Consider the following 11,677-nt stretch of genomic DNA (forward strand, 5'->3'; position numbering starts at 1 on the left):
TCAGAAGAAAGCGATTTGTCAGTGGACACATCAAGAGTGCGCAAGTGTTTTGCTTAATAACAGATTTATGTTTCTGTCGTTTAGAATAAATTTCTGCTAGCCGGGAGGATTGATTCGTCTACTGCTTATTTTATTTAAAATTTTAATGCTGATTGTGCATGTTGTTTGCCATTAGCTGTAATTATAATCTACGAATAGACTTTTTTCTGCCTGTTAATTTGCATTTGGCAAACTGTACGACATTAGTTTCAATTTCAAGCCATTTGCATGCTATTGGCATTTATAGGCTTTACTGTGCTAATTAGAAATGCGTGGACAGCTGTATCCACTCAAGTAGGTTAGCTAAGCATTTGAGTGGAGTCGGTTCTGCGTCAGATATCGTGTTCAGCCCTCCTCGTGTTAACCCAGAAACGACAATGCACAGTATCTTTCCATTATTCTACTTCCCTTCCTTTCCACTTTTCACCACTTTCAACACCATATTCCTGCTGTCTCTGAATGGAAACACTTTTACACAACACGCAGGAGGCAGCACAATCATGCTAACCTGTCTCCTATCCACACTTCTATTGGACCTCTTACTTTTTCTATGGGTCTCTGGAATTGCCAGTCAGCTGTCAACGAAGCTGACTTTATTCCAGCCTTTGCTACTCAGTCAGATCTCAGTCTCTTAAGGCCGGGACACACCAAGCCAACTTCAAAGAACTAACGGCGACGAAAGCAGACGGTGTTGTCGCCACTTGTCAGACCAAAAAGCTGCATTTGAACACACTGCACAGACTACAGCCGACTGCAAACCAACACATGCATTCTGCGCCTGCGTGAGAGGAGTTAGCTGTCCATATCAGCAGCTATCAATAGTAAATATTCATCATTCAAAAGGAGAAACCCAAACAAGGATATAGGAGATACACGGAGATATTCCAAACGTAAACAAAGCAGCACTTGCTTACCATTTAGAAAATCAGTTATGCTGATAACTTTCTTCATTTTAAGCGGCTCATGCTTTTATGAAAATATTCACATATTAAAATGCTTGAGCAAGATCATGTAACATTAGAACAGCCTTCTGTCTGTGCTGCTTTCATTTACTTGCTTGTTTTCATTATTTCACTTTAATTCTTGGGCATGGACTCGTTCGCTACACCGAACATCCAATCAGAGCTCTCACTCGCTCCAACGGCCCGACGGTCCCGATACCAGTTAGATAGGGCAAACTGCCACTGACGTGAGCCCGACGAGAGCCAACGAGTGGAACACACAAAACAAACTAGCCCGACAGACTCTCCCCAACAGCCCGACGTTATAACAGACGGCTGACCGTCGGCTTGGTGTGTCTCAGCCTTTAGGTTTGACTGAGACCTGGATTAAACATTTTTCCAACAACTTTTCTTTCAGAATTGGATATGCTGTGGTCGTCATTCCAGGAGGATGGCAGCCCACTAGTACTTTTTGGTGACTACAACATCCACATTGAGAAGTTACATACTACTGACTTCCATTCTCTCCTAGCCTTTTTCGACCTTCGGCAGCTCAACACCACAGGTACCCATGAATCAGCTAACCAGCTTGACCTCATCTTTACATACATTTCTATCACAGATAACATCTTGGTCAAACCCTTGCATGTCTCAGATCATTCCATTATTACTTTTAATCTACATCTACCTGCTTCCACAACACCAAACCCTCTGCCAGTTTTGTTTAGACGAAATCTAAAGTCTCTTTCTCCTTCTTGACTTTCCTCTGTGGTATCATCATAACAAAGTTATAGATGTGAATTGTGCTACAGTTATTTTCAACCCTAAATAGCTGCCTAGAAAATATCTGTCCTATTTCCTGTGTTACATGTATGGACTTTAGTTCTGTATTTTTCTGGTTTTTCTGTGTGTTCCTGAGTTTCCTTATTTGGTTTTGGTTCTCAGCTTGTTGATTTATTTACCATCATTAAGTCATTATTGGTTAATCCTCATCACCTGTGTTTAATCTCTAGTTACTTCCTATTTAAAGTCCCCGTTCAGTTCAGTTTAAGTCGGTTATTGTCTATGTTACTCGTACAAGTTCGTTGTTATTAAACCCGTCTTTTGGATATATCTGTCTGCCTGAGTTTATTCTGCCTGCCAGGAAGGAAACGTAACAGAATAACCGACCGTTACTGAAAATGATGCTGAAATTGGCGTCGATCAACGTGGCCCCGTGAAATTTATTTTTCAACGTGGACGAGAACTGGAGGAGTATGTGGCCGAGTTCGCGGAGCTTTGCCATCTCGCCACATGTGATGACCTCACCCTAATGGAGGGATTTTGGGTCAGGCTGGACGTCGCGATCCGCTTCCTCACGCCCCGTGCTGATCCGTGCTGGACGCTGAAAGACTACATCAACGGCGCGCTGTGGATTGCCGGATCAGCATCCATCCTGGGGGAAGCGGATTCCAGCCCAGGGATCACATGTGGGCGCCGACAACCCAGAGCCCTTCCGGAAAGGACCCACTCGCGGCACGGAGCTGCCAGTGCCCACCGCAGACAGAGAGCCAGAGCGCCAGAGCCTGCCGCGGTTGTCGAGCCATCGCCATCGGGAGCGACAGAGCGGACGATCGCCCGTCAGTGTGAGCCTCAGATGTCTGACCAGGTGCGTGAGCCGACAGCGCAAGCGACGGTGGAGGTTACCGTGGAGACTGTGGGGGCTAAAGGAAGCCCCGCCCATCCCGCCTCCGCTGAGGGTGAGTCGGAAGAGGATCTCATAGACTGGGTTTCAACAATTCAAGTTTGTTCATCATCGTCTATCAACATCTGGCAAGAAATCCCACCCAATCTCCCTCTCCCACCGCCTCTCATTGATCTGGTTCCCTTGGATATATCCCTCTCGCTGGACATGGTCAGCCCATCCGCTCACCCTCAGCTCACCATCTGTGGCGTGGGATCGCCGCTGGCCTGCCCATCTCCATCTCCTGTGGCGTTGAGTCTGGTGGTTCCCTCTTCTCCGCCAGCAGCCTCCGAGACCCAGACTCCGCCTCAGTCCGGCGACCCAGCGGCTCCACCATGCCTTCCAGCTTCCTCGTCTCCACCGGATCCCGTCTGGCCACTGGCTCCACCGGGCTCCCTCGTCCATCCGGCTCCGCATTGGTCAGTCGCCCCCCTACCTGCACCTCTGGATTACACTCCTTTGGCTGCGCCCCGACCCTTCGTCCCTCCGGCTCCGTTGGGCTCCTCCTTCCCTGCTCCACCTCTGTCCTCTGTCGCTCCGGCTCCGCCGCAGCCATCCGGATCTCCACCTGTGCCGGGGTCGCCGAAGCCATCTGCTCCGCCGTGGACCTCCGGATCTTCGGCATCACCCTGGCTCTTCGGCTCTCTGTCGCCGCCTCGGGTGCCCCCTTCCCATTAGTACTGTTACGGCACGGGACTCGCCTTCCGGGAGGGGGGAGTAATGTTACATGTATGGACTTTAGTTCTGTATTTTTCTGTCTTTTCTGTGTGTTCCTGAGTTTCCTTATTTGGTTTTGGTTCTCAGCTTGTTGATTTATTTACCATCATTAAGTCATTATTGGTTAATCCCCATCACCTGTGTTTAATCTCTAGTTACTTCCTATTTAAAGTCCCCGTTCAGTTCAGTTTATGTCGGTTATTGTCTATGTTACTCGTGCAAGTTCGTTGTTATTAAACCCGTCTTTTGGATATATCTGTCTGCCTGAGTTTATTCTGCCTGCCAGGAAGGAAACGTAACATCCTGCAGATCGGCATGTAATACTCCCGCCAACCCCTGGTTAACTGATGTCCTCTGTGAGCATCAAATTAAACTCTGGGGATCAACTTCCAACATCCATCTCCTCTCCTCCTTTTCTCCTCTTACAGAAGATGAAGTCTCTAAGCTTATCTTCTCCAGTCACCCTACCACCTGCCCTCTAAACACAATCCTCCCCCGTCTTCTACAAACTATTTCCCCTGCACTTATGCCTTCACTCACACACATCATAAGCACATCTCTTCTCACAGGCATTTTTTCCACTGCATTCAAGCAGGCTTGGGTAACCCCACTGCTTAAAAAACCGACACTAGACACCTCACTTGTTGAGAGCTACAGGCCAGTGTAGTCTCCTCCCGTTCATAGCAAAATCACTCAAACATGTTGTATTTAACTAAGTGCCTTCCTTCCTCTCACAGAACAACCAGCTGGACAATGACAAATCTGGATAAAAGAAACCGCCTTGCTGTCAGTCACCGAAGCACTATGGAGTGCACGAGCTGAGTCCAAATCTTCACTTTTCATTCTGGTTTATCTTTCTGCTGCATTCAACACTGTTAATCATCAAATCCTTCTGTCAACCCTCTCATCAATGAGCATCACTGGAACTGCACTCCACTGGTGTGAGTCTTATCTCACAGGTAGGTCCTTCAGGGTGTCTTGGGGAGGAGAAGTATCCAAATCATATCAACTGGTTACTGGGGCCCTCAGGGTTCAGTTCTTGGGCCCCTCCTCTTATCCACTACATCACTGGGACCCATCATTCAGGCACATGGTTTTTCCTACCATTGCTACATTGGTAGGAAAAATATCAGCTGATGACACGCAGCTCTACCTCTCATTTCAACCAGATGATCCAACAGTACCTGCTCGGATCTCAGACTGCCTGACGGACATCTTGGCATGGATGAATGAACATCACATACATCTCAACTTGACAAACACAGAGCTTCTCATCTTCCCAGCCAGAGAGCCCAAGAGAGCCCATGTTACACCTCTCTTGATCTCCCTGCACTGGCTACCGGTTGCGGCTCACATCAAGTTCGACATTGGTCTATGCCTGTAGAACAGCCATGGGCTCCACACCCTCCTACCTCCGCTCTCTCCTATGCGTCTACATCCCCTCCAGAAGCCCGCAATCAGCAAACAAGAGGCAGCTCATGGTCCCATTGCAGAGAGGCACAAAATCACTCTTCAGGATGTTTTCTTTCACCATACCCTGTTGTTGGTGTCCTAACTCCATCCGTACAGCCAAATCCCTTACAATATTCAAAAAACAACCAATCTCTTCTGTGAGCATCAAACTGCCTCCTCATAAAAAAAAAAAGAAAAAAAATCTGTGCCTTCACTTTTTCTATTCTCTTATCCCTTATCCCTTATCCCTTTCTGTCCTAGCTTTTGCTTTTTCGAACAATGACGGAAACCTTGTATAATGGACTAGGGGTGTCCACCGACTAAGGATTTTCATAGTCAAATTTGAATTTTCCAATCATGCTGATAGTCAACTGATAGTCCAATCATATGTTTGGGGGTGGAGGCAAAATACATTACCAAGATTCAAGTCAGACATCCGACAGCCATAATTACTGACTTTAACACACGGAAAATGTGTATCAGACGCCTCGCAGATACAAACGGGGTAAATAATGTTTTATGTTTTGATTAAAAGATAGTTAACATCAAACGTCAGCAAAGCCCTAAAAATTCACAATTTTTTTTTACAATTGTGCTCTCAATATAACGTTATGTATGACAGTTATTAATGTTCTGCATTTCTGTTTTGAGCTGTGTGTGCTGAAGGTGACCAGTAGAGTGAAGCATATAACAGGTTTTCAATCAATGGGATTTAACTCATTTATCTCATATAGAATACACTTCGTTATTTATACAACATAACGTTAATATCACGACTTATAGGTTATCTGCACAAAATGCCCTGAATGCAGAAGTGAACGTGTCTGCATGGCTTTGAATGAATTCCTTTTGTGGACGCGTTCCTTACACAACAACGTGCAGAAACACGGCAGTTAAACTCTAAAAATTCACAGCGTTTCATTGATAGTTTTCTCATTAGGGAGCAATTACTGGAGATATATACAATGTCAGCACCAAAGAGGCTTTACAAGTGTTGTGTTTTGGGATGCACTAATGAACTTAAGAGTCACCATAATCTCCCCTCATCTGAGCAGAGGACACTGTAGTTAAATTTCATTTTCGAAGGAAATATCCTGGAAAAAATCGGTAACATCTCCTAAATGTTTAGGAATCAATACCAACACTTCATGCGCGAACGTCAGCTCCAGACAAAGTAAGTATCACGCGTTTGGTTGTTGCAAATTGCCTTTCTGAAAGAGCTTCTTGGCACTCTGTAAGGCTAATTGCTAAAGCTATCATTGTCTCTGCCTGTTTTCACTGATCGGCATCATAATAATGTTATGTAGCCTATATGACAGTCCCAGTCATACTTTTCTGCATTGTTGTCTGTACTACTCGTGCTGCGCGCTTGAAGACATAATCACTGTAGTACTTCAATAAAGCGCTTTACTGCAGCGTAACTCAACCAAATGCATCTTATACGAGATAAATAATATATACACGATATACATATAAACCAGCCGAAATGTTTTGAAATCACTTGTACCCTACCTGATAAAAAAAAAACAGTCTTTCACTCTGCCTGTGTCAATTTGAGTCTTGTTAAAGATTTAAATCCCTGCCGCCAAGATGCTCCTCTGTCGGTCATGGATTATAGAAAGTAAAACTTAAATCTATAGGGGTGGTTGGATGTATTCACGCTCGTTAAAATATTTATTTAAAGCTTCTTTCTTTTCAGATTCATATTTGCAGCATTTTCATAATAGGTTGCGTATTAACTTATTGAGAGCAAACCGGGAGTTCTATGTGAAATCAGACACTGAGCACCCACATATAGAAGATCATAACACCCCGCGAATATTTGACTTTGAGATTGGGAGTCGGATCAGACTCCTGCTATCGAAGCAGCGAATCGTCGACTATTCGGGGTCACCCCTATAATGGACACTTCTCGAAACATCAAAGTTTGTCAGGCCACCATGGACATGTCCTTCAACAAAAACTCAAGATCTTCACTATTTATCGTCTCAAAGGGCTTTACATTAGACTGGCCAAATTTGGTGTTGTTCTGTTAAAATTTCTAAAAAAGAATTAATTTAAATACAATGCCTGAAAATGGCAAAAATTGCACAAAACTTGCAGAGAAAATTAAAAATAACAGACTTCCTGTTGGGTTTCGGACTTCGTACCAGGGTAAACATGGCTTTCTTGTAAGTATTGGTGTGTTACATGTAGGGTTGCCTGCCACCCATCCCTTAAAATAGGGAATCGTCCCGTATTTAACGGTAAAATGATGCGTCATGTATCAAATCAATACGGGATGTGATTTGTCCCATATTTTACAAAGGCCAACACATAGTTGAATCAACAAATTAGATTAGATTAGATTATATTCAACTTTATTGTCATTGCACATGTAAGGTACAGGGCAACGAAATGCAGTAAAGGTACATCCCTTCCAAGTAAAAAACATCCCTTCCAAGTAACAGCTGTCAAAAAAGACTAATAATAATGAATAATTATAATAAAATTTAAAATAAAAATATTAATGTGTTCTGTTGCAAGTGTACATACTGGAGACTGTTTTCTCATGTTTGTTATTGAGCTATGAGTTCCTCACTGATTATTTGTGTCCTTGGTGTTTTTTTTGTTTTTCTGGTGTGAATGGATGTCCCTTATTTAGCCTCGCTGAAGGTGGCAACCCTAGTTACATGTGTCTGCTAAATTATGTACATGTATGTGAAACATAGCTCGACAGGCACTTCATTGAAATTGTATAAGTGGCGCTGTTGAGCCATTTTGCCACATCCACTTCTGAAACCCATATCAGATACATGTACATGTAACCTACATTTCACTGCTGGTTATACTCTGTATAATTGTGTATGTGACTAATAAAAATCTTGAATCTTGAAAAATCTTGAGATGTCAATTTTCACCACTTCTGGTGCGTGTGTAAAGTTTCCAAAAGTGAGCAAAGTTTTCATACATGTTTAGGCCCTCAAAAATTTGATTCATTTTGGAGAAGAAGAAGAAACTGAGCCATTCCAAAAGGGTCCTCGCACCACTGGTGCTCAGGCCCTAATAAGTAACTTACATGTAAACTAACTCCAAGAATATTAGTAAAGTATTAGTAGACTGTTAGGTTAGGGTTAGTGGAATAAATGGACACATACTTGCAAAGTTACTCATAGGCAGTAGAATGTATTTTGGGGGAGCATCAAAATAAAGTGTTAGCAGATATTAAGCAGACAGTCTACTAATAGGTTACTCTAATGACTGATAGTTGATATTTAGTTGCAAACTTACTTATAGTAAGCAGAATGTGTAACCATCACAATAGTCACAAATTGTTCCCAAGTTTGCAACTACTATTACTGTTTACTATGGGACAAGGCCATGCAGGATTGGGATTTTAACTGAAATATGTAGGCAGTCTGCGTGCATAGAGTTGGTGTTTGTGTGCTGTTGTTGTAACTAATTTCATAAAAACTAAATTTTCACTCACTCATCTGTGATCTGATGTTTTCTCTCAGTTTTTTCATCCTCTTCATTCGTTCTTCTGCTCTCTCTTCCTCTGTTCTTCTTCTCTCTATCTCCTGTAAAATCTTTCTGTCTATTTGAAGATGGCAGCTGTTGTTTTGTGCCACTGTCTCCTCAATCTTCTCCAGCAGCTCCTTGATCTGAGTGTCGTCACTCCTGTTCGTATTGTTGAGAACATGATACCTGTTCCCACATTTGTCCAGCAGCCACTGGAGATCCTGTCCTTCTCTCTCAATGTGCTGCTCTATAGATGTGTCTAACAGAGAGTCTCCACGAGTGAACAGCACTATAGTGTGACTCCAGACTCTCTCACCGAGAAGATCCAGATGCTCCTGCAATGATTTTCTCTCGTCCTCTTTAAATCCAGTGTCCACACGTATGATCAGTAGTACAGCGTGTGGTCCTGGAGGACACAGAGACACACTGAGCAAAATCTCCTGTTTCAGTAACTCAGGACTGTCCTCTACAGTGTAATCCCAGTACCATCCTGGAGCTTCAATGACAGTGATGTGTCTGTCTGCTACTTCTCCATGTCTCCTCACACACTGAGCAGATCTCTTCAAGTCAAACTCCTCTCTGCCCAGGATGGTGTTGCCTGTTGAACTCTTACCAACTCCTTTATACCCCATCAACACAATCCTCAGCTCTGAGAGATGTTGGGCTTCACCTGCAACAAACAGAGAACAAACACACTTCCTATGTCCTGTGCCTTCTGATCAGTTGACAAAAAAAGCTGTAGTAAAAATAAGCTAATCATTACATGTATATTATTAATAAAACAAATGCATCCTTCATAGAATTAATTATCATCCTTTGTTAATAACGTTTGTTCATGTATTATAAAGAAATGAGAATCATTTAATTGTCCCAATGAGCAGAAAACAAACACACACTCAAATCTCAGTTAAATTGCAATTTGCTGGAATCTTTCATATCCTTGCCTAGTCACTTGAAAATACACAACTGCATTCTGCAAATAAACCTGAAATGCTATACATGACGAGCCATTCACAAATATAAGAGATTTAATAGAGAGAGAAAAAAACAAACAAGAAGAATAAGCCTCAAGTGTCTAATAATAATAAAAAAATCTTACCTGTGTAGACCAATATGAAAGTGAAAGTATTAAAAACACGTCAACAAGAGTTTTAGTTTAAAAGTGATTTTTACTAATAAATAACAAGGGAAAGACAAGTAGTTTTTAAAATAATAAATACTTACTTGAATCCATTTTATTTCACACCGTCTCAGTGGGAGTTTCAGTGTAAATGTAGGTTTACCATTCAAGTAAATTTCCCTGTATGTTTTCCTGGACTTTGTGTTCAGTGAAGCATGTGGGGCGGGTCTATACTGTAGGTGTACGGAAGAGTGTAAAGCTGATGTCTTATTTTTGACATACACAAAAACTAAGGTGTAAGCATTTTTTTCAAAAGACATAATACATTTAAATCTAATTATTTTTTTAAAAGTGATTTCACCCGGCAACTCCAAACATCCAAACTACTCATAATCCCAAAGACATTGTATACTTACTATAAAAAGTAACTCTTAACAGTCGCAAGCTGTAGAAGTATTTATTTAATCTTAATGTAAGTACTTATGTTATACAGTACAGTCAAAAGACAAGTAAAAGGTACAAGGATCAACATGGCCTGAAATAAGTTTTTTAATTTACAGAGAAATGTACATATCATATTTAAAAATATTTTTTTTTCGTTCATTCCTCTTCAGGATGTTAACACACAAATGTTAATATAAAAGAAATCTATATGAAAATGTTTAGAGATTTATGTCTCTTGCTGTTCAGGATGTTCAGAGCTCTTCTGAATGATTGAGATCCCATCCATATCCAGCTCCACTGAATGAACACTGAAGAAACCAATGCCCTGTCAAAACAACAGCAGGACCAACAACATTCATAAAATAGATTTTACTTGAACCTTTTTTTCCAATTTTAAAAGTGATTAAATTAAATGTTAGCTAATTAGTTTCAGGACACTAAACACAGTCCCCTCACAGCTTCTACAGTTTGGAAAGGGTTCAACACAACCCTCTTCTTCATATGTTCTCGTTCTGTAGTGGTTGAACCAGTTTCTCTGACTCACCTGTGTGTTTGTGAGAACCTCTCTCACTGATTCCTTCTGCTGCGGCTCACAGGAGAGAGAGAGAGAGAGAGAGAGAGAGAGATGCTGTGCATGTATGAATTACCACCGTATTAACAGAGAAGCTGTACCTTTAACTCCTTTAGAAACAATGACGTTACCAGCTCTTTGTTGAGAAAGATAATATAGCTCTTGAGCAATTAAGCTATCTAGTTGATAAAATTGCAGGGCAGCACTAAAAAAATTGTTCCTGAATGTCTGTGTGCAGCCACAACGTGATCAGTGTGTGTGTGTGTGTGTTAGATACAGTGACAGTGCATTAGTTTAGAACGCTTCTCATTTTTATTTTTAAACATAGAGAGTGTGTTAATTTGTGCAATGATAACCTACCAGCAATATAAAGATGATTTTTTTTGTCATTTTAGTACAGTGTATTATACATTTATTAGAACGAGTACATTATTAATTATGGGTTTAAAAACAAGATACAAGCAATCAGAATATTGTACCTGGTGGGGAGTGCCCAGTGTAAACATGAAACATATGCCATTATCTTGTACTGTGGTAGAGTTATGGAGGCCCTTCCTAATGCAGAGGTCAACTGCCTGTAGTTAGCAACAGCCCTATAGTGTTCAATAAACAGCTGTTTTACTCAATTCTGCTGAGGTGAAATTCAGTGCAGTCCTTTATCGGGATATGTATCATATCGTGACTTTGCTGGTGATACACAGCCCTATCTTCTGCTTCCAGTATGTGTCCATACAGTGTCCCAATCTGACAAGAGATCCTGAGAGAGAGAGAACCAAATAAAAGAGTCAACTGAATATTATAATAATGAGTTTTTCTCTCTTACCGTCTCTGCATTGGTCACCAGGTGCTCTGCGTTCTGTACGATGGAGGGTATACCAGCTCCACACCATGTTTAAAATTACTATTGTAAATGCTTTTGAAAGGATTTAGCCTATTTGATCAAAAATACAGAAAAAATAAGAATGTGAAATATTATCACAATTTAAAATAATGATTTTCTATTTTACTATACTTTAAAATATATTTCTGTGATGTGTTACGTCCAGTGACGTATTCACTGCACTGTGTATTGGGGTATGTTTTCTTGTTAGGGCCCAAGCCAGTAAGGCGCAGGGCCCTATTGTTCTTCTAAGGATTATTATTAGGGCCCAAGCCAGTAAGGCGCAGGG

The 11,677-nt window shown here is 41.7% G+C and overlaps 1 protein-coding gene across 1 annotated transcript in view; it reads right to left on the reverse strand.

The window, feature by feature from the left end:
* Window positions 1-11,398, reverse strand: part of LOC306856598 (GTPase IMAP family member 8-like) — a gene marked incomplete at both ends in the record, with an annotated part of 38,322 nt that extends 26,924 nt beyond the window's left edge. The window contains 3 exons of the mRNA XM_079395960.1: window positions 2,448-2,744; window positions 8,342-9,043; window positions 11,332-11,398. Coding sequence (XP_079252086.1) covers window positions 2,448-2,744; window positions 8,342-9,043; window positions 11,332-11,398 — 1,066 coding nt within the window. The remainder of the gene's footprint in view (window positions 1-2,447; window positions 2,745-8,341; window positions 9,044-11,331) is intronic.
* Between the last annotated feature and the right edge of the window lie 279 nt (window positions 11,399-11,677).

The sequence above is a fragment of the Barbus barbus genome (assembly GCF_936440315.1).
Source record: "Barbus barbus genome assembly, chromosome: 37".
Classification (NCBI taxonomy): domain Eukaryota; kingdom Metazoa; phylum Chordata; class Actinopteri; order Cypriniformes; family Cyprinidae; genus Barbus; species Barbus barbus.